The sequence below is a fragment of the Pelodiscus sinensis genome, chromosome 2 (assembly GCF_049634645.1).
Source record: "Pelodiscus sinensis isolate JC-2024 chromosome 2, ASM4963464v1, whole genome shotgun sequence".
Taxonomy (NCBI): domain Eukaryota; kingdom Metazoa; phylum Chordata; order Testudines; family Trionychidae; genus Pelodiscus; species Pelodiscus sinensis.
In genome coordinates, this window is record NC_134712.1 from 42842921 (window position 1) to 42870761 (window position 27841).

General features: G+C 41.7%; 1 protein-coding gene and 1 long non-coding RNA gene across 9 annotated transcripts in view; one reads left to right on the forward strand and one right to left on the reverse strand.

Moving 5' to 3' along the window:
* Nucleotides 1–21650, forward strand: part of PIP4P2 (phosphatidylinositol-4,5-bisphosphate 4-phosphatase 2) — a 57268-nt gene extending 35618 nt beyond the window's left edge. For both annotated transcript variants that reach the window (XM_075920407.1, XM_075920406.1), the window contains exons 5-7: nucleotides 127–179; nucleotides 15384–15474; nucleotides 20109–21650. In XM_075920407.1, the coding sequence (XP_075776522.1) occupies nucleotides 127–179; nucleotides 15384–15474; nucleotides 20109–20252 (288 nt within the window). In that variant the 3' untranslated portion in view covers nucleotides 20253–21650. The remainder of the gene's footprint in view (nucleotides 1–126; nucleotides 180–15383; nucleotides 15475–20108) is intronic.
* Nucleotides 1–27841, reverse strand: part of LOC112545134 (uncharacterized) — a 62365-nt gene that overhangs the window by 16784 nt on the left and 17740 nt on the right. For 3 of the 7 annotated variants that reach the window (XR_012901324.1, XR_012901327.1, XR_012901331.1), the window contains 2 exons: nucleotides 5766–5871; nucleotides 3091–3158 (listed from right to left, as the gene is read on the reverse strand). This is a non-coding gene — a long non-coding RNA (uncharacterized LOC112545134). Of the gene's footprint in view, nucleotides 1–3090; nucleotides 3159–5765; nucleotides 5872–7432; nucleotides 7465–13309; nucleotides 13463–16302; nucleotides 16438–27841 lie in introns of all 7 variants that reach the window. The other 4 variants (XR_012901325.1, XR_012901326.1, XR_012901328.1 and 1 more) reach the window with 3 other exon arrangements.

Consider the following 27841-nt stretch of genomic DNA (forward strand, 5'->3'; position numbering starts at 1 on the left):
CCAATTAAAGCATGAGAAGCAAAATGTTTTCACAGTGATCCCCAGTGACATTTAACATGAAGTAAAATAAACATATTCTCAGGCTAGAGGTTTTTTTTTAAAACTTTTTCCTTTTCTCTCTTACAGTGGATGGAACTGAGATTTAACACTTTGGCAAAATGCCCACACTGCAAAAAAATGTAAGTTTCTTAAAAATACTAAGATTGTTGGAGAGACGTTGGAAATTAATTTAAAGTAGTTAAACTTATGTTAAATATTATTGATGGAGAACAGACTGACATACAGATATTTTACTTTCTGCACCTGAGAATACCAAGACTAAACAGCATGATGTGTGCCAGTAAAACCTTCCTTCCATTTTCCCTACAAGTTAGTAACTATTACAAGGTTGAATGGCAATTGTATTAATTTGATTGTCGTTGTCTGAGGAAGAAATTAGACTGCTAGTGATAGAAAGAGATGTTAATACAATTAAAGACAGCTCAAATTTTTATTTCATGTCTTTAGTTTATAATTTCATGCAGTTAATTAGGATGTTGCTTAAATCCACAACCCACCTTGCTATCAGTTAAAAGCGGTGGGAGAAGAAAGGAAAATATTTATTGATTTGGAAAGTATTTAATTTATGTCTACACTTGCACCCTATTTTGAAATAGGGATGTAAATGTAGGCATTCAAAATAGTAAATGAAGCCATAATTTAAATATCCCATGCTTCATTAGTATAATTGTGTCCTGGCGCTATTTTGAAATCACGCTATTTCAAAATAAAACGCCTGTTTAACGGCGTTATTTCGAGAGAAAACCCCTCTCTCGAAATAACTGGTAAACCTCATTGTATGAGAAATAACAGTTATTTCGAGAGAGAGGTTTTCTCTAGAAATAAAGCAGTTACACTGGGTGTTTTATTTTGAAATAGCGTGATTTCAAAATGGCGCCCGGACATGATTATGCTAATGAAGCGTGGGATATTTAAATCCTGGCTTCACTTACTATTTCAAATGCCTACATTTGCATCTCTATTTTGAAATAGGGTGCAAGTGTAGACATACCCCTAGTTCCAGAATGTAAATCTTAATTAGTGTCATATCATGTCTTCTCCTGGTATATTTATATTATTTCCATAATGGGAGTAATATATGTTGCATTGGGAAGGGGAATTACCACTGTCACTGGGTACAGATCATATGAAAGAATAGGCAGATGCCTAGAGCAGTGGAGAATTTAGGTTAAGACTTTCACAGTTAGGTACTAAGTAAGTAGCCTGGTTTCAAAAGTGCTTGGCACCCTACACTTAATCATTGAAGTCATTATGACGCACTTTGGGGACGCACTTCTGGAAATCATGGTCTCAGTGCATGTGAATGACTATATGGGTGGCAGGTATTTCTCCCATTTGTCTAATCCAGTGAACCCTGGAGTCTGCATTAATTGTCCTCCATTGGCCATCTCTGCTGTAGTGTATTGGCAGTAACTACATGCAGCCTTTCTTTTCAGAACTGACTACAAATTGGACCTCCCTGGTTCAGCACCACTGGGACCTTAGCGGTCCTGAATGAGAGAATTAGCCAGACCAGGGGAGGTCCTCAGCCACTGACCCTCAAGCCCACCACCTGCTTCCAGCAGGCTATGGCTATCGCAGGCCTTGACCTTCCCCCATCAACTGGCTGGACTGCTTGCCCAGTTGCTGATGTGTCCCTGGGTGGCCCAGATTCTGGCTCCTGCCATGAGGCTGCAGCCCTGCTTGTCATGGGCTGCCGGGTGGCCCAGGCCCCATGCTCCTGGGGGGTTGCTGTGGGGTTTTGGCCCTGGCCCCACGGTCTCTGGGGGGCCCCAAGCTAGGCTGCCAACCTTGTTGTTCCTGGCCCCAGCTAGCCCTCCTGTCATTAGGCGTCCAAAAGCATCTGTAGTCCAGATGTTGCCAGACCAGAGAGTGCCAGTTTTCAGAGGTGCGACCTGTACTACATTAATCATGGTTAATGGTTATAGTTTTAAAACTTGACATGTAGCATTCCATGGCTGACCTCCAAGTCCTCTCTCTCCTGATATTATCCCCAAGAACAATATACAGTATACTTCCGATAATCCGGAACCTTTGGGACCTAGCCGGTGCCGGATTATCGGATATGCCGGACTATCAGGAGGTACTATAAGCTCGTTATATATATATATATATATATATATATATATATATATATATATATATATATACTGTATACATTATATACTGTATATAAAGTGTTCTTAACCCTTTTTATTGTACATACTGTATACAGTATACTGTGATGTTTTAGTTTTTTTAACCCTTTTTTACCCTTTTCGCTCAGTTCAGCTGCTGCCTCTGTTGCCTTGTGACTCGTTTTTTGCCAAAGCTCACTCACTAGGCTATTGCCATTTTGATGCCGGACTATCAGGAGTGCCATACAATTGGATGCTGGACTATTGGAGTTTTACTGTATTTAAATATTTCTATTAAAAATGAACCAGCAGGATGTTTACAAATATACCACCCAATATTATAGCTTCAATTCTCCGCTTCTCTTCCCTCTTCTTTGTTGTTGTATAATCTTTTTGGAGCAAGGACCTCTTATGTGATTTGCCCTTGAAGGGACAATCACACTTACAGTGCAGAATAAATAATAACTAGATCTTTACTGAATCTGTTTTAATGTGCAAGCTGCAAATGACTTGACTGAGAAGTATTCCAGAGCATGGAACACTGTGGCATAACTTTTTTTTTTTTTTTTTTAAATCAAGTGCAAGCTCCTACTGTTGGGTTGAGGGGACACAAACTTGAACTTTGTATCTTTGTGGTGTTTGGCTAATGGACCTCTTTGTGTACTTGGGGTAGAGGGTGGGTGCAGAGAAGGGAGAGGGAGTTTGTAGGTCTGAAAAAAACAGATCAGTTCCTAAAACAGGGATTTTAGGGTATAAATTAAAGAGACAAAAGTTCCTAACTGCCTGAGTTATTATATAAGTGAGACTGTCTGCTGAGTCACTTGAGCTAATATGAAAATCTGACTTGGGTGAAAAGCATAGCTTCCAATAGCGGAAGCAGAAAGGATGGTGAAATTAAAAGTCACAAACTTACTTTTGAAGGTGTTTGTTTCTTGCTCTGTGCAAGTGACTTGCATATACCAGTGGAGACCAGGTTGGCACCTGGAAAAATAAATTTTAATAAGATAAATTGCACCCCATAAAAGGTAAACACTTTTTATTATTTTTAAGAGAGTGCATGCAGTAACAGAATGAAAACAAATTTAGGTTTGATAAATGGAAAGAAACAGAACAAGCAGTCACATTGGATTTATATTCAATGTCTTCACAACACAGTTGGTTCTGGCTTTTTATGTCAAGATATTGGGAACACAGTGTTGTAAAAGTTTGTTTAAACATTCTATGATTCTTTCTGAACTTAAAACACCAGTGTTAGAAGACGCAGTTACAACACTATTCTGTTTTGTGGTAGAAATGGGACCTTCAAAATACCCTGCAAACAGTTGTAAATGGGTTTTGCCTTTTTCTTTTTATTTCAATGTAGTGTGTGTTTTTTTTTAAAAAAAAAAAAAGGACTGAAAGCTGTTTGTTTTGTTTTGGTTTTTTAGCTTCAGTCTGGGGAAGAAGTGTGTATATTTGAGGAAATAAAATGTGTTGATTTGTATAATGTAAAAAACTAGTACTTGTCTACCCTCTTTTTTTTGAGAAAACTCTTTCTGGACACCTTGAGAATTGATAGGATTATGAACTCCGTTACCAAGGAAGAAATGCGATTAGAAAGAAGTCTTTTTATTCTGACTGCTTAGAACTCCTAGTGGTGGGTTTTTGCCCCTTATAAAACCTGTTTGTTATACTCCTGAAGAATAGGTCTTTGATTAAATATTCAACACTCTTGCCCCTTCACTTAGGGCTCATCTAGACTACGCTGAAGTTTCAAAAGAGGATATGCAAATTCTGTGGGAATTTGAATCTCTTCTTCTGATCTCACTTTTGAAACCAAAAAAATGAGGTTTACGCAGCTTTTCGGGGGGGAAAAAAAGCAGGGGGGAGGTTGCCGAAAAAACCGCGTCCTGACTACTTTCACTTTCGAAGCTCCACTTGCGAAAGTGAGATCGGAAGAAGATATGCAAATTCCCATGGAATTTGCATATCCTCTTTTGAAACTTCAGTGTAGTCTGGATGAGCCCTTTAGGACTGAGAATTTGCTTCTTCTGGACCTCCATAGAGAACTCCAGCAAAATTAGGGAAGACAGTTTTGACTCTTCCACTATTCTGAAGGTGAAGATCAGACTAAAAATGAAACCACTGCTAAGGTTTTGTCTATACAGAATCTCAACCATTCCAGCACTGTTAGACAACAGAACACGAATAAATCTTCACCTTCTCTGTCTATCCTCGGCTGTTCTTTGCATGTCCTCTGTAGTAAAATATCATACATTTTCCCTCTCTAAATACCATTCAATGGAGGTGGGTCTCTGTCAGCCTTTTTGCATGTTCTCCAGCCACCTGAAGGCATGGCTCCTATGGCAGATGGTCTGGATTCATTCATTGACACATCCATGATATTTCCATCATCTTTTCTAGTTAACATTTGGACATAAAATTAGTTACCTGTAGGCAAACAACAGCATGGAACTGTTGTAACCAGCAATGAGTAGGGATGAAAGTAACTAGTCGAGTTACTGATTAGCTGATTAAATGCAATTTAACATCCTTAGTAGTGGGACAATTGTAATGGAACTGATTTCTTCCAAAATTGTGCATAGAGTGCAAATAGAGACTAACATATGAGTGATGAAGTCAACATTTTAAAATTACTTTTTAAAAAGTGTTATAAAGTTGCCACTGTTCACTTGATTCTGTAATTTGAAATATTACAGTATAGTCGTCTAATTTAACTGAGTGGATAGGACCGTGTATAGTGACTCTGTATAACCAATATTTTTATTGCTGTTGCTGATATAGACGTGTGTGGCCATAGACAAGTTGCTTCACTTCTCTGAGAGTCATATTATACTATAAACATGAGAATGATGGTTACCCTTCAGTTGGATAAAAAAAATGTTTTGTATTTTCTCCCCAATAATGTTGCATAAGGTACTTACAGTGTCATCTCTTCTCCCCCACTTCTTGTTATATTGGGTAGGGAGTAAAAAGAAACAGCAAAAGCCCAACAGTTATGCAAAGTAAAGGTAAAACACCTATGGCTGTTTTAGTGTAAAGTTTGTAAAATCAAACATCGAACTCAGGAAATGTTAAAAGTGTTGGTTTCTGCCACAGTCTAAATGTACAATATAAGTACCTATTATGCACGCATGCAAGTAGTAACTTCTATTCTCACCTTTCTGATAAGAACTTTCATCTGTTGTAAGCAGTCATTAATGGGTGTATATAGAATCAACAATGTGGTCAAGCTAATTTAAAAAAAAAAGTTTAATTCTTTTTAGGATTTCCTGACTCTTGAATACTTGATGTTGTTAATATAACATTTCATTATCTCTCTTTGTGCCTGTCTATAAGAAGTTTTGTTTTGTTTGTTTTGAGTAAAGTGCAGCACTATCTTTCATGTGGAAGAAGCCTGCATATCATTACTACTTTCACACTAAGAAAAAGCATGATCTAGGCATTTAAGGTACTAATCTGGGACTTGGGTGACCCAGCTTCAATTTCCTGCTGTCCCACAGATTTTTTGAGACTGTAGCCTATGTCTTCCAAAACCACCAAACCAAACTCTCTACATTTTACCTTGAGGTTTAGTGTTAACCTTACCTTAACTTTTATTCTTAGCACAATATTATTTTTTCAAAAATTCGTCAGGCGAGTCTTCCAGATGAAACACTCCTTTCAAGAACAGGTAATGTGTCAAAGAGCAGGTCTGTTTGAATGTGAAAAAATCATTAAAACAGGTCAGCAACCTATGGCTCAGGAGCCAGATACGGCTCAGTAGGGAGCCAGATATGGCTCTTTTGCTGTTCAAGCTCAGCCCCCACCTAGATCTCCCTGCAGGAGGGAGCCTGTGCTGGTGCTCCAGCCTCGTGGCCCCCTGCAAAATTGGAACGCCAGCACCAGCTTCTTGTTGGGGGAAGGGCAGGGGGAGAGAAAGCCCCAAGACTCCTCGCTGGATATGGCTGGCAGGGAAGAACCAGAGCCACAAATGGCTTCACGCCCTGCTGCTTCCCTTCACCGGGCTGGGGGAACAGCAGAGCATGGACACACTTCCTGAAACTAGCCAGTGGGAGCAGCAGAAGGCCTGCCAGGGATGCCAGCAGTGAGAGAGCAAGTAAGTGCCCCAGCCCACCCACCAAGCTAAGACCCCACACTCCCAGGTCCCTCACTCACCACCCTGCCGAGACTCTGCACCTCCAGCCTGCTCAATCACTGCCCTGCCAAGACTCTGCACCCCCAGTACACTCCTGCACCCCTTCCTCCTGGCCAGATACTTACCCCCACTCTGCTCCTGCACTCTCCCTTGCTCCTGCACAACCCCATGCCAGACACCAACCCCAGCAGCTCCTGCATCCTCCCTCCCTGGCTAGGCACCTATCCCCGCCCTGATCCTGTACCTCTCCCTGGCCAGACACCCTACCCCCAGCACACTCCTGCACTCTCCCTCTTGGCCCCACATCCTACCCGCTGCCAATTCCTGCACCCTCCCTCCTGGCCAGACTCTGCACCCTCCCTTGCTCCTGCCCCCTCCTCCTGGCTAGATACCCTACCCCCAACACGCTCCTGCACCCTCCCTTGCTCCTGTCCACACCCTGTCCAGACACCTTCTGCACTCCACCTCCCGCCCAGATCTTGCACCCCTATTCCACTTACTGGCAGTCCTGTCCCGCACACTAACCCCCTCATTTTTGGCCCCATCCCAGAGCCCAGGGGACCCCACAGAATTCACTAACCCTGGAACCCCAGAAGAGTTAATCTAGCCTGAGGCCTCGAACCTCAATCCTCCCTGTTCCCCCTCCCACCCCCGCCATGGAGCTGGAGCACCAGGCGAGTGAGGTGTTTCAGTTGGGGGCCACATGAGTGGTTGTGGGGTTTTTTGTTTTGTTTTTCCCTGACTGATTTTTCTGCGGGTCAGTCAGTGGCTCCCCTGCCTTAAATAAAGACAATGTTGAAACCTTTTGTGTTGGACATAATATTTTACTTTATTTAAAATGAAGCCTAGCCAACGTGGCCCCAATTGGGGCCTGGCCCCCATCTGACCACAGCATCCCGTCCCTGGCCCTATGGTTCAGCTCCTATCTGGCTGCAGAAAGGACTGGTGGCAGTCCCCCACCTGCTGCAGTATGGGTGGGAGAGGAGGCCACTATCTAACTGTGGCGATTTTGGCCTGTCCCCTTGTCAAGCCACTGATGCCTAGGTGCACGTAAGGTAATCCGGCCCCCAGACTCCCCCCACATACTCTATTTCCCACCCCCAGTGCCCTGTCCTACCTTCTGGACATCCCACGCCGCATCCCCACAAACTGCATCCATAGCAGCAGAAGTCCCATAAAATAAAGTCTGTTAATACAGTGTTTTATTTATACTATTATTAATCATCATGTCAGTTACCAATACTATTAAGTTGTATATTTTCAATCATGCAAACAGGCGTCCTTATATGGCTTTTTGTTGATCACTTGTTCTCAATTTTGTAGTTTGACTCTGTGCAGGGGTGGATATAGGGCAGGGCGAACGGGGCGGCCGCCCTGGGCCCCACACTTAAAAAAGCCCTGCGCATGCGCCGTGGCGCCACCGCGCATGCACCGTGGCAAAGGGGGGGCCCCGCGGAGTTACGCTGCCTGGGGCTCCGCAAAATAGTCATCTGCCCCTGACTCTGTGGTTTGAAAAGGTTGCTGACCCTGCATTAGTAGATGGCTTGCTAGTGGTCAAACATGTATCTACAGTCCTGGCACCTTGATATAAGGTTAAAATTGCTTGTATCACATGGCAGGATATCAGCTTGAGGAAACTTTTTCTTGTATTCAGAACATTTGGAAATTCCTTGCAGATAAATACAAGTGCAGTAAAGCAGCTTAAACCAATCCGTTTGAAAGCTTTCCAAGAATCCTGTTTAAAGAATTCTAGTCACATGCTAAACATGTGAGGCCTTGTTGGATTTTTAATTAACTTTTTAATTAACTGGAAAGCTGCTGGTTTGTCCTATGATGCTGTCTAATAACTGGTTTAGCTTTGTTGTTGTCTTGTATATTTCTGTTGGGTATAACATTACCCAAAGGTATCAGAGGGGTAGCCGTGTTAGTCTGAATCTGCAAAAGCGGTGAGGAGTCCTGTTGCACCTTATAGGATAACTGAAGTGTAGGAGCATAAGCTTTCGTGAGCAAAGACCCACTTCGTCAGATGTGGGAACTTCATTTTTCAGCTTCAGATACTTATGTTTAACTCTTGTTCCTCTAGTGGGGAACACTACGGGTACATCTAGACTACATTCTTCTTTTGGCAGAGGGATGTAAATTAGGCACTTTGAAAGTGCAAATGAAGCTAGGATTTTAATTTCCCGCGCTTCCTTTGCATAATCACATCATGGTGCTCTTTCGAAAAAGTGCTATTTTGAAATTGAAACCGCAGTCTAGATGCGGTTCTTTCGAAAATAGAAGCCTGAGGTTTACAGGATCTTTCAAAAAAGGCTTCTAAACCCTACCAGGTTTAGCAGGTGCTTAATTGAAAATGCTATCATATATGCAGATCACCCCTAGGTAGGAGAGACAGACCATATCTTTTATTAAAATGTTTACATTGGGGATGTTAAATTTTGATTAGTCGATAAGGGGGAGGTGAGGCACTTGTTATCCTGGCTGTGCCTCTACCTTTTAAATGTAGTAAGAGCCACCTGCGGGGCTCTTGCTACGTTTCAAAGGCAGAGGTGCAGCAGTTGGGACCTGGTGCGAATGGGGACTGCTGCAGTCCCTGCTCATGCCGTTTCCCTGCTGTGCTTTGCTTCATGCAAAGTGCTGGGGGAAGCCGACTTTTAAGCTAGCTCCCCCCAACACTGGCTCCTGCTCCCCCTCCCTTACTGCCTCTCTCTGATAGAGACAGAAAAGGAGGGGAATGACTAGTTGAGTCACTACTCGACTACTTGATGAGCATATGCCGCTGATAAACAGGCACCAGTGGTGGTGGTGTGTGTGGGGTGGGGGGTGCAAGCAGCTCCGTGGGAGCTGATATGTGTAGGGAGCCAGCTTGAAAACCACTTCCCATGTGTACCAACTCCCACCTGCCCCCGCACCACTGCCTCTCTACCAGCGGCAGCAGCACAGGGAGGGGCAGGCAGTTCCATGGGAGTTGGTGCTTGCAGGTAACCAGCTTTTAAGCCAGCTCCCACCTGCCACTCCTTGCTGTCTCTGTGGGAGGCAGCTCGGCGGAGTTGGCATACATGGATGGCCAGCTTAAAAGCTGGCTCCCCGTGCATATCAGCTCCCACATCCTCTTTCCCCCTGGCTGAGGCAGCAACGGGTGGGGGGAGTGAGTGTAGTCCAGTGTTTCTTAAACTCTGTTCTGCAGCATACTGGTGTGCCACAGAGAACAACAGAGTTCAAAATGGCCACCCTTAAAGGGGCAGGCAACCTTTTTTGGCTCAATAACTTCCCTCAACCCTTTTTTTGCAGGGCGGGGGGATCAATAACTCCCCCTTCCACATAATTTTTTTTTCCTCAACAAAATATCCTTGGTGTTCCTCATTAAAAAAATATTGTTTGGTGTTCCTCGGTCTTAAAAAGTTTAAGAAACACTGGTGTAGTTGATAGGATTAACTAATAAGCCCAGGCTTATCAGTTAATTGTGTAGTCAATTACATATTGACATCCCTAGTTTCTGTTCCTCCAAGTTATTCTCCATATTCACTGAATTTTAAAGGAATAAAGAAGCATGCCCTTCTTTTTTTCTTAATGGATATTCCTTTGTATAGCTTTCAGTATTGACAAATATCAGCGATGGAGAGCCTAGACTAGTGAATGGGCTGCATTCATCTCAGTGGGCCTCAAGATTGCTGTAACCAAGACAGTATCCCAGGATAGGGTAGTTTTGCTAACTGCACTTGCATACCTAAAATTTGTGGAGTGTGCCAACCGAACCATAGCAGCACTCTGATTGGATGCAAAGGGAGTGCATGGCTCTAAATCAGGCTGTGTCTAGACTGCAAAGAAAAGTCAGAAAAAAGATACACAAATTGCAAACTGCAATTTGCATATCTTTTCTGCTTTTTGGGGGGGAAAAAGGGGGAGAGGCTTTTCCAAAATTTGATCTGTCTACACAGGGCCAAATTTCAGAAAAATCTCCTCTTTTAGCACACTCCTTCTTCCTCATACAAGTAGGATTACTGGGATGGCGAAAGAATGCGTCCGGTATCCTGGAAAAGCTTCGCAGTGTAGACATAACCTCAATGTGGTGTGCAAATTAGCATGCACCTCACTTTGTATGCCCTTGCTTTACATTCATGTCACTTCAGTAATGCCAGTAGGAACTAGGGGTGTTAAAATTAGATTCATCAACTAATCGAATAGTTGATGGAATTTCCATCGACTATTCAATTAGTCGATAAGGGCGCTTCCGCTTTGAAATGTAGCAAGAGCCCACCTTGCTGTTGCTCCTTTCAAAGGTGAAAGTGCCGTGCAGTGTTCTGCCTTTGAAATGTACAAGAGCCCCAATAGGTTTTAAGATTGAAATGCCATATGGAGCCCAGGGCGAGTGGGGAACTCCACCGTGTGGTGCTTCCACTTTGAAATGTAGAAGAGCCCAACAGGGACTCTTGTTCATTTCAAAGATGGAATGCCGCTCTTGCCCCCTCCCATGGCTCCTGGGGAACTGTTTTTTAAGCTGGCTTCCCCCAGCACTCCCACTTCTCCCCCCATTACTGATGGAGGCAGCAAGTGGCAGGGGGGATGTAAGCAGTTGACTAGTGTGTTGACTATCCAATAAGCTTTTCCATTGGATGCGGATGGAAACCAGCAGACTCTGACATCCTTGAACTTGGGCAGTGGTAAAAAAAAATGTCTCATGGGCCACACACAAAATCCTGATGGCCCACAGGTTGCCCACCACTGACAAATAAAATCTCTTGAACATTTCCCTGATGAATTTATCTCCCAACATTAATTCATAGTTCAGTTTCATTATACAGAGCAATAAGACTTGTGTGGAACCAAGCTGGAGTGTGGCAGAAGGATATGGGCATTTCTCCCTCTTGGCTCTCCCATGGCTACTAGCTGCCTGAAAGAACACTGTATCTTTCCCTCTTGTACTCCTAACATCACCAGTGTATATCTATAGACATACATTGTATGCCTTTAACATGATATATGTGTCACCAACCTTGCCTTCACTGTCATGCTTTGTCATCTTTTCCAGGAAGTTGTATTTGCAGTTCTGAGAGAGATACCATAATGTGCAGACACAAAAATTGTTGGCAGGAGTATTATGTGTGTACTCTGTCCACGCTAGCAGTTTGGTTTGGGTAAAGCAGTGCAAAGTTGTGTAGTATGGAATGGTCCTTGGGTTCTCCTGCACTGATACATGTCCAAGTGTTTTATTTGGAGTGCATTACCTCCATGACAACCATGGGAAATGCCATATGGTCTCTGTCTCAGCTCTCATCATTGGCCTACTTATGCTTTTTGAGCTGTGTGATGGGATTGGAATGGTAGGATGTTAAGAATTTTGTTTTCACAGATTGTCTTCCAACTGAAATCAGGGTCTTTTTTTGCTCCTGCAAGGCCTGCTGTCCTAAGCCCCTTTTCACCCCCAAACTGTGACTCCTGCGCCCCCATACCACCAGCCCCTTGCCCTGAGCCTCCTTCATTCCCAACCCCTGCCCTGACTCCTGCACCCCCAAGGACCCAAGCAACTAGGAATGTGAACGACCAGTCAACTATCCAATAAGCAAATGCTTATCGGATAGTCAAGTCGACTAGTCACTCCCCACCCGCCCGCTTCCTGTATCAGAAAAAGGCAGCGGGGGGTGAAGGATGGGGTACTTCAAAGCGGCAGTGCTGCATGGAGCCTGGGGCCAGACCCCGGGCTCCACATGGTGCTGCCTCTTTGAAAAACTGCATGCAGCCCGGGGCCAGCTGGGGTGTCCCCAGGCTGCATGCAGCATTTCAAAGTGGCAGCACCATGTGGAGCCCAATATCAGCTGGGGACTCCCCTGCTGACCCCAGGTTGCGTGCGGCCCTGCCGCTTTGAAATGCCACGTGGAGCCTGACACTGAGCTCCCTGCGGCATTTCAAAGTGACAGCACCACATGGAGCCTCAGGTCAGTGGGGAAGTTCTCATATGATCCCGAGCTCCACAGGGCAGTGCCACTTTGAAACACCATGGGGAGCACAGGGCCAGCAGGGGACTGCCCCTCTGGCCTCGTGCTCCCCCACAGCACGTTAGTATAGCAACAGCCCTAGGGTGTAGCAGCAGCCTACACTTCAAAGGCAGAGATTAATTGAAATTGTATCGATTATTTGATTAGTCAATTACTCGAAATTTAATGTCCCTATAAGCAACGCCAGGTAATAAGAGCAGACCTCATAAGGTGATGTTGGATAATGCACCAAAAAGTTCAAGTGCTATCCAAACTTCTGAGGTCTCCATCTTACACTGATACAAAGAGGGCTTCTGCCTTAAAACTGTAGTGCTATCTTGCTTCTGTCTGTCTACTCTTGCCTAGCTTTTTCCCCAGCTTGTAATATTGCAAATTAAAGGTGGTTTGCTAAGTAGAGTTCAGTCAAACTTGTTTAATTTTATAGGTCTGAAGACATGGTTCCTGCCCCAGAAATTTCAAACCAGATGATGACTGATAGCCCCAGGATTTGTTTGCTTTGCTTGTTAAAAATAATTTGTAAATTTAAAAACATGATTTGTCCCATGACCTTGGAGATATTGTGTTGAAACTGATTGAAATGGGTGTGTAAACTCACATGATTCACATGTGATTTTGGTCTTTAGAATTATAATGCTTCTCTTACATAGACAAATATTACCATGTTTCATAACTGGGAGAAAAACAGATTTATGCTTTTAGGAAGAATACAAGTAGGCTACGTCTACACTGGCCCCTTCTTCGGGAGGGTCATGCTAATTTTGAACTTGGGAATAGGGAAATCCGCGGGGGATTTAAATACCCCTTTTCCGGAGGATCTCTTATTCCTACTTTGAAGTAGGAATAAGAGATCCTGCGGAAAAGGGCTTTATACCGGATGATCGCGCCAGTCTAGACGCTTTTTTCCGGCTTTTCTCCAAGCCGGAAAAAAAGCGGCGGCCATGTTTATTTAAATCCCGCCGGGGATATTTAAATCCCCCGCAGATTTCCCTATTCTGACTTACCTGCTTTGCATGACTTTTCCGGAATTAGGGGCCAGTCTAGACGTAGCTGTATAGTTCTTCTGTCAGTGAAAACCTCTGAACAAGTTATTCCAGGAAATTGTTTCTATAGGTAATATCAAATTTAGGATTTTGATCGTTTAGAGACTGTCATTTCTGTGAAAATAGAATATGAATTTTAGTTTTGCCATTTCTAGATTCTTTTACTAAACAAATGTAAAAAAAGTTAGTCTCCCAAGTCACACCGAAGTCTTTAAAGATTGGGTTTCTTCATGAATTCAAAAAGAAAGCTTGAAACACTTATCTTAGTGTACCTCCAATAAAGACTTGAATGTACCCATTTTTTTATTGTAGTAAGCGCTGATAGTTACCAATGGAAATTGAACCTGCAAAATAAAGTTGACAAGGAGTCCTGTGGCATCTTATAGACTAACAGATGTATTGGAGCATAAGCTTTCGTGGGCAAAGACCCACTTTGTCAGACGCATGTCAAAATAAAGTGCTGATTCTGTTGTTTGATTCATCCAGGTGAATCCCTGTGCTTATAGAGAAGCCTTTCTGTTCATGTCTTAAAGGAAAGCAAATAATAAAATTCTCCACTCTGCTCCCCAAATCCACTGTCACCTAATCAGGAAAGGAGAAAATCCACATGCCCATGTTAGTGCACTCGCTATTTTAAGTGTATTGTCCAGTAAACTGTTTGGTTAAAGCAAAACTGCCTTTTCCACATCATGAACACTGAAGTAGGCTCAACTCTGTTTTCAAAATTTGGTGCTTCTTTCCAACAGCTGGCATTTAGTCAGAAGGCTCAATGAAGACCTGTATTTTTGTTGAATATGCGTGTGAAGAATTGATCACATATATAACATGCAAGCAGAAAAATGTACAGACGAGTAATATATTCACTTGGTGCTTTAGTTGGGCTAGTTTCACAAAGCTGAAAACTAATTCAGCTGGGAGAGAGACTTGAGTCACAAAAAATGTGAATTATAATCAGGAATAATTTCAGAACACCTTATTAGATGCCCAAAAAGCCACAATCCCACAACTGAAGAAGAAAGTTGGTTTAGAGGGGAAGTGAAGGCAAATGCAGGTGTGCGCACACAAAAAAAAGAAAGGGGAAGATGATAGTAAAGAATATAAATCAGAAATTAAGAATTGTAGAAAATAGACAAAGGAAGTGAAGGAACAAAAGTGGGGAGGTGAGTTTGATACATTTTTTTTCAAGTACATTAAGAACAAAATGAATTCTGACAATGGTATTGGTCCATCAGTAAATAGAAGTGGTAAAATGATCAATAATGATGCAGAAAAGGCAGAAGTGAATATTTCTGTTCTTTATTTCTGAAAAAATGAATAATGCAGTCTAATTATATGGTAACATTTTTTCTGTTCCACTATTATCTTAGGAGGATGTTAAACAGAAGCTACTAAAGTCAGACACTTTTAAATCAGCGGGGCCAGATAAGTTTGCATCCACGAGATTTAAAAAAATGCTGGCTGAGGAGCTCACTGACTGGACTACTAATGTTGATTTAGGAAAAAAAAAAAAAGTCTTTTGGACACTTGAAATTCCAGATGACTATAAAAATACTGATTTTGTGCCAATTTTTTAAAAGGAAAAGGAGTGACTGGGTAATTATAGGCCTGTCAGTCTGTCATCAATTCCAGGCAAGATAATGGAGCAGCTGATATGGGACTTGCTTAATGGTGAACTACAAGAGGTTGATGTAACTAATTCAAATTACCATGAGTTTATGGAAAGTAGATCCTGTCAAACTAACTTAACTTGATTTTTTTTGTGAGATTACATGTTTGGTTGCTAAAGATGATAGTGTTGACGTAATACATTTTTGTAAGATGTGTGACTTGGTACCATGCAACATTTTAATTAAAAATCTAAAGTGATAAAATTAACCTGGAATACATGAAATGGTTTAAAAACTGGATAACTGATAAATCACAAAGACTAACTGTAAACAAAATCATCATCCAGTAGGGTTCTGTATCTATACTGTACAGCTACCCCTTGTTATTTTTTTTTCTGGATCTAATCTAACAAATCTTTCATTTATAGTTCCTCAGTAGGAAGTGCACTCCCTCGAAGACGCTGCTGTGCGTACATTACCATTGGAATGATATGCATCTTCATTGGAGTTGGACTAACTGTGAGTAATGTACTTAATATTAATTTGCTGTCGGTCTCTTCCTTTTACCAGTGTTTAAGTAAAAGCTCTTCAATTTCTGCTTTCAGCATTGCCTGTCACCATCTCACTAATCACCTACTTATGCTCTGGTATGCATCCTGGAAAAGACTGGTAGGCTTTTTGAAGGTAGTGATTTGAGCTGGCTGGAAAATAGTATTTAATTTCCATGACAAATTTTGAGATTTAGAGGAAAAAAAATATTGTTGATTTGGGATGAAAAGCCAAAAACCTCAACATTTTTTGCAGAACTGAAATGCCACAATGCTTAGTTTCAGAAACTCGGAGGCATTCCCTCAGTGGGGACATTTTAGTGTCTGAAACAAGAAATGTGTCTTGCCCTGGCTTCCTGCCAGGTGAGGAACTTGGAACCTTGTGCTCCCCAGCAGCTTGCCACATAGGTAGGAAATTAGGTTTCTTGGGTCTAGTTTGCATCAGCTGTTTCATCGAATTGACCAACAGAAAGTTTTTTAGTTTTATAGATTAGCATTTTCCAATAGAAAATTTGTGACTAGCTCCAGTTATGATATTAATCTTGCTTCAAGAGACTGCCAGGAAGCCATGTAGGCTAAACCTTCCTGTCCCTGAGGGATGAGAATAAAACATACATGATGGTGCACTATGCATGACACCACTATCAGGTCACTAAATAAGTGGGACATACTAGCATACAAGCCAGAATAATAAGCAGTTCTGCCCACAACACTGGGTACCTTACAATGCCTTCTTGAAGTAGCTTTCACCAGAGCTTTTCACAAATGTGCAAGCCACAACCTGAGTAAGTGTACGTACCTACAGCTTGCCGCTCATGTTTGGATTACAGTCTGGTTCTCCTCAGCCTTAACTATTCTGCAGGCTAACCTCTGTCACACTCCCAGTCTTAGATTTTCTCCATGAAATGTATGTCCTGTGGTGCCCATTCCCTTCCTGGACAGTACAAATGATATTTCTTTTTAGAGATCAGTATGCACACAGCAATATGCCACCCCAGATAGTAACCGAGACACTTTTCTTTGAACACTTTGGATTAGGTAAAACAATAAAGTAGTAAATGCAAGAGGTTTTAAGTGAATATAAGTAATGGGGCATTCCAATCAGAAATGGTAAGAAGAAAAATAAAGATAAGATGTTTACTAATACCTAACCTAACTATATCAGATTTTTCCTGGACAGTACAAATGATATTTCTTTTTAGAGATCAGTATGCACACAGCAATATGCCACCCCAGATAGTAACCGAGACACTTTTCTTTGAACACTTTGGATTAGGTAAAACAATAAAGTAGTAAATGCAAGAGGTTTTAAGTGAATATAAGTAATGGGGCATTCCAATCAGAAATGGTAAGAAGAAAAATAAAGATAAGATGTTTACTAATACCTAACCTAACTATATCAGATTTAAACAAAGTTCCTCACCACATGCTTTTAGCATTCTTACTGACCAAATCCCTGAAGGCCAGGTTTTGTCCCAACAGATGCTTCCTTTGTTGCTTTAGGTGCATTGAAAGTAAATGCTCAGGGAAAAGAGGGTCTTAGTGCATTTGTTCCTTCTTTTTATAGTTTCAATCCCTCTCTTGAAAAACATTTCCTGCTGGACACTAGGAATCAGAGTCTCTGTGAAAGGAAGTTTCCCACTGGCTTTATCACTTTTTTGAACTTGCTTTCTTTCCCTTCCTGCTTGATTACTCTGTTTACTGCTTAAATGCAAAGTAAGCAGAGCATACTTTACTGTGTTTAGGATAGAACGTAAGAACGGGCATACTGTGTCAGACCAAAGGTCCATCTAGCCAGTATTCTGTCTGCTGACAGTGGCCAATATCAGATGCCCCAGAGGGAGGAATCACAACAGGTTATCCTCATGTGATCCCTCTTCAGTCACCCTCCTCCAGAGAAACCGAGGCTAGGGATACAATTCCTACCCATCCTGGCTAATAGCCATTGACGGACTTGTTTGTCACCCTCTGTTTGGGCAGGGCTGTGAGGTTTGAAAGATATGTTAATAATATCATACAGGCAAATATTACAACTTTTACATACAATGTTGTCACACATCAGGATCATACTGGCCAGCAAATTGAGTTTTCAAATGGCAATTTACAAGAGGTGCTTTCTACAGACATTATTAAAGTAATATGTAGGATGTGAAGAGAAGGTGTACTCATTTAGTAAGAAGGTATAATTTACAAAAGGGCCTATATAATTTGAGAGCTTTGTCATTGAGCAACATGATGATTGACAAGTATAGTGTAGACAATTACAAAGTAATTCGTATTGTAAGGAATAATTTTAACCAGGGAGTTGGAGAGTAAGGGAAAATAAGGCTGGCTGGTGTGTGAATGGGTAGGTTGGAAAGGTAATAGTGAAGTGTTGGGAGAATTAGTAGTATGGTCACAGAAATACTGTTTCCCCTCATGCTGCTGTTTTCTACAAAGTTTCCAAGTTTTCTTCCTGGTATACAGATGGTGCATTTTTGTTCCCATTTCCATACCAACTTCCCTTTTTTCTCACTCAAATGCTTTCCTGTGACACCAGTTATAGTGTTCCAGTTTCTCTCCTTGAAAATCTGACACATCTACTGGGATAAAGGGATATAGATTGATACTATAGCCCCACCACTTACTGAGTGTTGCCAGCTGTGATGGATAGGAGGAGTGCGGGCCAGCACCCACTGACTAAGGGGTTAAATTCAGGTAGCTAGCAAGGTTGTTGGCAGGGAGCCAGAAGAACCAATGGAGATAGAGTGCTGAAATTTTAATTGTATATGTTACATCGCCTGTTTTCTTTGTGAGAGAAAGTTAAGTCAGGAGTTGAGACAGGATGATTTAAACCCAGACAGGACTACCATGTCTCCAAAGAATTCAGGGCATGGAAGTGTACTGAACCAGAAAGGGATTGTAACTAAATAAAGGGAAAACGTGTATCTAGTCTTGATCACGGTATTTTTCTTTCTTTTTGTGGTTTGATTTGAACTGTTCTGTGTGAATCCATGCCTCCCCTCTCCCATTCACAGTCTAAGAGATGTTCCCAGAGATTTTCTTTGTGTTTTAATTTGCTTTACTTAGTTGCTCTGAAACACCCAGAAATCAAGTATGCTGTATCAAGTATATCTTCTGTTTTGTAATAAACATCATTTTACAGTGATAATTTGATTCTTGTGTCCTGGAAAAGAACAAGGGCTCTCTGTCTCTGTCTAAGACGAGTGGTCAGATACCAAGAGACTGCAGTTAGTTTTCTCTTTGCTTTTTCAAGCTCTCTTGTGGTAAAGGAGCTTGGGGTAACCCCTCTAGAGGAAGTTCAAGTGCTTCTTCCTGGGTTCAAGGAGACAGGGGGTTTTTTTCCTTTTATTTCACTTGGTGGTGGCAGCTTTTTTGTTTATTTCTCACAGCCAGTATATCTGTGATGTAAGCCTAGAGGCAAAGATAAATTTAAGGTCTTTGTGAGCCCCCACCATCTGCACTCCGAGTGCCAGAATGGGGAATAGCTCTGACACCAGCCATCATTACTTTTCGGACAGAAAATCTCCCATTACGTTTTGGCCCAAATTTTGGCTCCACAAATGGAAACGTTCATTTTATAAACTAAGCCAGAAATCATAATCCAAACTCCCCTTTCCACCTGAGATCCAGGGCCATAAGGAGTTTCCGTTTGCATTTCAACCCCAACACAGGAGGAACTTGTTGTCTCCCATTTAGAAAGCATCCTCTCATGAACATGGGTTCTATTTCTAGTGTCCAGTTCCTGTGGCATCTCACCCCTTCCTGCATATTTACCTGGGTTTAACCTAACAACCTTAAACCTGGGAAGAAAAACATCTTTTTCCTCTCTCTGGCCACCTATTTAATGTCCATTCTCAAGAGGTGAACACAAACAGCTGACACACTACTATTCTTAATGTCACCGATGAAATGGGAAAGACTCTCCCATGTTTTGCTAATATAGGTTGATGCTTCTATATAGTTTCACTGTAAATATCTTCCAGTTACTTAGGGGCAAATGCAACCTGTTTCTTCTAAGGCTGAGGAGAACCCCTTAGCAATCAAACGCCTGCATTTTCATGGTATGCGTTGGGGGTGGGGGAGACATTTCTGAATGGGGATGGAAATATAAAAGGGTCTACATATCATTGTACCCATGTTACCAACCTGCAGACCAGTGATGGAACCTCTGTAGTAGTCACTATTACATCCACACAGTGATGATTTCCCCACAGCTGCATACTGGGGTACAAGGAGTCCCTGCATAGGAGTTGAATTTTGTCTTTATGAGATTACTCAAGCTATTAATATGCACAGTGGAATTGCCAGATTCTGTGACAGGCCTTTTGCATGTTTAAATGAGTAGTAGAGGACTGGCCTGTAGTGAAGGGACTGAAAGTAAGAAACTATATAGAGTTTAAAGGCAGTTTCTTTGAGTTTTGATATGATTTTAAACATTGGCATTATTCACTTAAAAAAAATCTTCATGGGATTTTAAAAAATGGTATTGTGACCCTTGACAGTGCTTATTAAGTTTAATATGTTTTTAGAGATACCCTTTTTCCCCTCCTCAAATTGATCAGACTGTTGTATTACTGATATTTTGTTTTTGTTTTTTTTTAGGTTGGTACGCAAGATTTTGCCAGGCGTTTCCATGCAACATATGTTTCTTGGGCTATTGCTTATCTCTTAGGCTTGATCTGCCTTATTCGAGCCTGTTACTGGGGAGCCATAAAAGTTAGTTATCCAGAGCACAGTTTTGCGTAGATTATAGCACGTAAAAAAGTCTAGTGGTTCTGGATGCTACATGTTGGACATTTTTTAATGTTTTCCTTTAAGGATTCCATTCGGTTACAAGTAATTTTAAGACTGGGGATCTTTTAATAACAAATATTCATTGCACTACATTTTATGCAAATAGTTTGTTTTGCTGCTAGATTCCCAAGCTCTGAAAACTAAAGCTTTGTTTACATGTTCATGCACCTGTCTTAAAAGTGTTGTTGCATTTAATTCCAATAAACAGTATTAAGTTTTACATTTCCTTTTTTTATGTTAAGATAAGTCTGTGCCATTCTTTGGGTGGTCAGTAAGGACTCAAAAGCAACAGGTGTTTTCTAAGTGTTTCTACAATAGCATCACATTTGTACTTACATTTTCATTAAAACTGCGTTAAAGTGGCTTGCTTTAAAATCTAAGCAATAAGCACTTTGCTTTAACTGCTTACTGTAACTTTTACCTAAGATCATAGTGACCTTATTCAGGAAGTGAAATTTGAGTGTACTTTTGAAGACTGACGCTGTTGCTAGAGAGACAACATTGGTAAACACTGTATGCTTTCAGATTTTCAGGTAGAGAGATGCAATATTTTGGTAATCCAGTTGGAAACAGAAACTTCAGTTTATCCAGTGTTGGAATTCTGCGTGGATAAATGTTTTTTTCAAAGATCCTGGAATTTACTAATGGTTTCTTTTTTTACAGGCAAATCCTAAAAGCCATGTTTGGATTTATGGAACTTACTCTGGTTGTTTGTATGAATTCCTTTACAGGGTCAAAGGGAAGTGTTTCATATGACTTGTTTTATAATACTTAGGTGTCAGTTAGCTGAAGATAGGGTGATGATGGGTTACCTCTTACTTTCCTCTGACCATCGTAAACTTTTCCTATTTGGAGAATTTTGCACTGGCCACTGCAAAAGGAGGTACTGCTGTAATATGAAAATGAGTAAACTGTTACTCTGATCATTCTGTCAAAATACAACTGGTCAATTTGACATTGGCGATTCATTCAAGACAATTCAGAAACTGAAACCAATTTCATTTTCTAATGATGTATAAACAAAGGATTGAGGGGCCAGTTCTTGCACTGCCCGTCTACAGTTTTAAACTAGCTTTTTGGTAAATTCAGAAGGAATGTCCTGAGCTCTTTAGAAGACAGTAGTATGTAGATAACGGGGTTGGGGTAAATTAATGTGGATGTTCCAGGGATGAGTATATTATTTTAAATGATCTATGTTCTTATTAGGACAAAGTGACATTCAGATGAGGATTTGGAGCACAATAAATGTATTATTTAAATTGTAAATGACATGTATTTGATGATAAATGTATAAAAGCAGTAGCTCAGGATTACAATGTACCTTTTAAAATAAACTAATAAAGATTATTATTCAAAGTTAATGTCCTTTCCTTTAATATAAAGGATTCATAGGCTCCTAATTAGAAGACTCTGACCTGATAGCATGGGAGCAGTGGAGTTGCCTTTTACAGGAAGCATGTGATTGCTCCCTTACCTTGTATTGATAAAGATCTTTACAATTCACAGGAAAATGCTCTCTATGAACAGAGCACATATGTTTTGGCCACAAATGAAAAATGTGACACTTCCCCTGCTAGTAATGGATTGAACTGTTTCTCTGAACAGGATATCATGAAATTTCCAACTTTCAGCTTTTTAAACATTCTTAAGCTATGTCTAGACTATGCTGAATTTCGAAAGAGGATATGCAAATTCTGCGGGAATTTGCATATCTTCTTCTGATCTCACTTTCGAAAGTGCAGCTTTCCTCAAAAAATGAGGTTTACGTGGCTTTTTGGAAAAGGAGGGGGCTTGCCGAAAAAAACACATCCCGACTACTCTATCGAAAGTGAGATCAGATGTGAGATCCTCTTTCGAAACCTCAGCGTAGTCTAGATGAGCCCTTACAGTGATTGAAAACTGTTATAAAGTATTTAATTGTGATATTTATCCCAAATTGGATATTTGGTGTTTTTCCCCTTTCATGTTGTCCTGAATTTGTCTGTATTTAAGACAAAAAGGGCATATTTCTGGAAACCTGGACACTTGGTTGTAGGAAAGTATCTATGTTGCCACAAGATCAGAGAGAACGTTGACTTTCCATTTCCTTCCTTTTTATAAAAAGCAATTGTTTACAGCTAGTCTATGTCCATTACAGGCAGTCCCCAAGTTACGCGGATCCGACTTATGTCGGATCCGCAGTTACGAGTGGGGTTTTTCTCGCCCCCAAGGATGGGAGCGGCGGGACGCCCAGATGCGCCGCAGTCCCGCCGCCCGCGTCCTCCGGGGCGAGAAAAGCTGCTCCGCGTCTCTCTGGTCTGCTGGAGACCGGCAGACCAGGGAAATGCGGAGCAAAGCCGTGGAGGACCCGGGCGGCGGGACCGCGGTGCGTCTCCCCCCCCCCCCCCCCCCCCAGCAGACCAGGCTTTTCTCCAGACGCCTGTGGTAGAGCAGCTGGGGCGCTGCCGGTTGGTCCCGTAGCGCCGCTCTGGGCACTACTGGACCAACCTGGCAGCACCCCAGCTGCTCTGCCCCAGGCATCCTGATTCAGCCGCTGCTGGTCAGTTTCAGCAGCGGCTGAATCAGGATGCCTGGGGCAGAGCAGCTGGGGTGCTGCTGGGTTGGTCCAGTAGCGCAAGGAGCGGCGCTACTGGAGCAACCCAGCTGCTCTGCCCCAGGCATCCCCAAGTCAGCCGCTGCTGAAACTGACCAGCGCTGACTACAGGAAGCCCGAGGCAGAGTTGCTCTGCCCCGAGCTTCCTGGAATCAGCCGCTGATCAGTTTCAGCAGCAGCTGACTTGGGGATGCCTGAGGTTCTTAAGTTGAATCTGTATGTAAGAACTGGTGTCCAGATTCAGCCTGTTGAAACTGATCAGCGGCTAATTCCAGGAAGCCCGGGGCAGAGCAACTCTGCCTCGGGCTTCCTGTAGTCAGCCGCTGGTCAGTTTCAGCAGCGGCTGAATCTGGATGCCAGTTCTGACTGTGGAAGAAAACATTGTCCTCACTCTGAGTTTGTAAGCAACAAGTAGCCGGAGGCAGTTTTATTACGAGCTGCAGCAAGGGAAAAACTGGTTCGGACAGGGGGGAAGCCCCCCCCTCCCCGAGGCAGATCTTCGAATACAAGCAATTATGAAGCAGTTTATATACTGTCTATTAGATATAATAACAATAACAATTAGTCTCCTTCCCATTACAAACACCAATGGCTAACAGTTATTTAGTTCCACCCAGATGCTCCTTATCTCAAGGTCCCTGCCAGAGTCAGCATTCTATCCTTATCTCCGTATGGAGGCGAGAGGCAAAGGCAGCGTCTAATTACAGATCTCGCGTTGTCAGGCCACAGACTTAGCCTGACTTGCTCTCTTGTTAACAAGACCAAGATGGCTGCACACAAATTCCCTTATTCCCTTTTCCTGTCTCCACATGACTTACATACAGATTCAACTTAAGAACAAACCTACAGTCCCTATCTTGTACGTAACCCGGGGACTGCCTGTACACTGTTGCTCATGATGGATGGATTTTAACTCATAGGAAATATGCACAGGTTCTACCTGCTATAGAACATGATTGCTTGCCTTCTCCATAGCATGGGATGTTATGAGTACCTCAGGCCAGTATTAGCCCTTCCTCTGGTTATTGTAGTTTCTAATGCCAATTTAAGCACTTGGTCCTAGTATCTAAAACAACTAATACATCATGTCCCAGATATATTAAAGACTGAATTTTGATACATGACTTATCATAATAGCTGTGCTCGGCTGGGCAGGTACAGAGCATGAAGGTTAGGAAAAAGAGTGGGAGATAAAGCATTGCTAGTTAAGGAGATCCAACAATGGACCAAATTTCCAGAGGAGACGAGGTAAATCTGGAGTCTGACCACCGTTAGGAATGTTGCAAAGCTTTCCTCTTTAAAAGGTCTTCCTACCTTGAAAATGGCATAGCACTGATACCCACTTCTATCTTATGACCCTACTGAAAAAAGTAAATGAATAAAATCTTAAAAACCCTACCCTTAGGAGAGGTTTTCCCCTCAGAAAGCAAAAATTGCCAGAGATTCTATTAAGGCTGCTAGGGATGTCACTATTGCTAGTGATATTATATGGAAAGTGTAAGCAGGTAGGTAAAAACTCTAGGACTGGAGAGAGCCTGTAAGAAAGTTTCCATTTACCATATTATACTCTGCCTGCTCATTGCTTTTAAACGTATGTACTTACAATAATTTGAGGGCAAAGTAAACCGATTCTACACGTGGATTTTGTGAGAGCCCCAGGTCTTGGAAGTTCTTTCACTGTTCTTCATTGCTGTGTATAATCTGTTTGGGTCTCTTTCACCAGTTCTCTTTATAGTTTTAATCACTACAGTGGTGTCCACTTATTTTCTTAAATGAGGAAAACCACATTTTAGAGTTCTTAGCAGTGTTCCTTCTGCATGCACCAAGATTTTGAGGCCTGCCCATCACCTCAGAAGAGCTGTGCAGTGGCTGTTCCAGAGTGGGGCTGAATGGCGAGCGCCTGCATCATGTCAGGAGCAGCAGGGCAGCCACCATGTGGGAATGGCCCTTGTTTCATCCCTTCCCCAGGGTCGGAGCTGTGTCATGGGCAGCTGCTCCGCTAGCGGCCCCGACTGGGGCTGCATGGTGGGGCCAAGGCCCTGTGGTGAGCAGGGGCAGGGCAGGGCAAGGTTGTGAAAATAAGAGGCAGAGAGGGTCTGGAGAATGGGGAACATACAGAAAGAGAGGAAAAGGGGAGGAGAGGTTGAAAAGAGAAGGGAAGAAACTTAAATTTAAAAATGAAACCATAGAAAAGGAAAGAAGAGAGTCAGGGACAGAATATAAAACAAAGAGACTTCCCTTTGCTAGATGCTCATGCTTCAAACCTGGAGACAGTGATATATAAAACACCTGAAATTAAATTTTAGTTCCATAAAATACTATGTAAGAAAAAAAATGCATACTGGATCAAGAAATCTTTTCATTCTTCTCTGAGAGCTTTGAAACAAGGCCCATTAAAGGATGCCCAGGGGAAGACTACAATAAAGAGTATTGTGAATAGTAGATTTATACTAAGATGATCAATTAGACAAAAAACATTCAAACATAGTCACTGACTTAAGATTGTTGATAGCTGGAAGCTTCAGAAACTGACATAATATACATTAATTTATTTTAATGCAAAATCATTGTAAAACACAAGATTCTTAGCAGAGCTTTGTAATGATCATAGATTGAAATTTTCAAAAGCGTCTAGTTGAGATGTGGGTGCTTACTGCTCCAAGCTGCTTTGAGAACCTCACATGTCAAGGATTGGAGGGAGGAATTTTCTACATGGTTCTTTCAGGTACTTTGAGAATTGTTATGCACTCTGGGTAAAATCTTGGGCATTTTGCTATTGACTTAAATGGGGCAAAGATGTCATCTCTTGTTTTAAAATGTAATTTTAATGTCTTAGACAAACTAATCCACAAGTCCCACAAATGTATAGGGCCATTCTAATAGGAGAATCTGCTCAATAAGAAATATTCTTTTTATACTAAGGCTCAATTTAGCCCAGAGTTCCCAAGGTGTTGGGGAAAGCTCTGGTGGGCCAGAGATGGGGAGATTCATGTCCTAATAGATGTGTGAAACTGAATATAAGGTATAATCTTTAGCTGTCTGCTGGAAAACCCTCAATTAGCATTTTGTGAGTTTGTGGTTTAGCTAACATTGTATTAAATATATTTACTTCACAGCCAAGGTCTAGAAGGCATTTGTTTGGTTTTTATTTTGTATTGTTTGGGGGTGAGACTGTACATTGGAATATAATGTAAATTTTGTAATAATGTTTTTTCTTCAAAAAAATGCACTCAGAATTAGAAACTAAAGTACTGACAAGAAAGTAAAGGAAAGCTAGAGAAGCGCCTTTTAAAATTATTTCTGTAATTATTTTGAAGTCATTGCATATGACCATTATCTTCAAACTCTATAATCACAGTGCATTATCCTTTTCTGATTAAAGCCATTCAGATAAAAAGGGTGTTCAAAGTGCTCTAATTTTTGTGGGATCTTGAATAATTAGCATTACACCAAAAGATGCAGTAAGAAAAAATGGCTTTGGGGCTCTCCTGACTGGCTGTAATCAACGTGAGCGGAGAGCCTCAATATCTCACAAGCTTGAACCTTTATAGATGATTGAGCAAGGTAAGCCTCTGGTCAGTTTCAGCAGCAGCGGACTTGGGGAAGCTTGGGGAAGAGCAGCTGAGGCGCTGTCAGGTTTGTTCCTGCAGCACCGCTCAGGTGAGGGGCGGCACTACGGGACCAACCCGGCAGCACACCAGCTGCTCTGCCCCTGGCTTCCCCAAGTCAGTCGCTGCTGAAACTTGGGGAAGCCGGGGGCAGAGCAACTGGGGTGCTGCCAGGTTGGTCCTGCAGCGCCGCCCTCTCGCATGCTGCACAGTTCCCCGCCAACCCCTTACCCCACCCTAGACTCCTCATAGCCCCCTTTCCGGTACTCCAGCATATCTGATAATCTGGTACCCCCTGGATCCTAAAGGTGCCGTATTTTCCAAAGTTTACTTTTTTATACATGTCCTCATTGTTTTCCTAGTAAAAACAGTGATGATAGTCAAACTCTGTTTGGTGGATAAAATGTTGGGAAAGATTTTCTTCAAAGAAAGAAAATCATTAGACCATATCTCATCTATCTGCATCTCATTAGAAATAGCATTACAAAGATCCATTACTTTATCAGAGACCTAAAACACAAATGTTTTTTTTAAAACATACATCCATTTTATCGTAAGAAGTCTGATTTTCATTTTACAAGTTTAAATCTGGAGTAATTTTACTGAAGCCATTGGCATTATACCAGAGTAAAGCTTATTGTAGCTACCAGAGAGAAAATATGTAATTTTTATATCAGGGAAAAGTTGATAGCATATTTATTACGTCAGTATACTCGTATGTTACATACAAAACAAATTCTTAGTATCATTTTGTGACATTAGATTGTATGGAAAATGGAACATGAGTCAGCAGAACCAGTTACCTCACTACAGCTGAGTATTCAACAGTGTGGAAAAGGTGGAACAGGCATTTATATATATCATTTCAGATGCTAATTTTAATTATGGACTAGCCAATGTACCTAGAAGAGTAGAGTCAGTTCAATAAATTATAAAGTCAGTTTACCTGTGCTTGATTAGATAGCTCAGTCCACTGACTGAAACACATTTCTAGTTTAAAATGAAGATAAACATTAACTTATACACTTAAATCTGTATTTTAGTATGCGACATCTTAGTGTTAGTAATATTTTGTCAAGGCATGTCCTGACTCAGATATCTGTCACTCAATGGGCATATTTTGTTAAAATGGGTAACAAAGGGCCACTTTAGAGACATTTGCTAACCAGGAGATGTCATGTTATTGTTAATTCATTGATTTATCAATTCAACCTCAACTGTAATCTAGTTCTGATCACTGCATTGTTTTAGTTTTCATTTTGTTTAGGGAAATAGTAAATAAATTAGTAGTATGTTTGTTTAGTGTCGCGCGGCAGGGGGGCGCTAACTTGGAGAGTCTC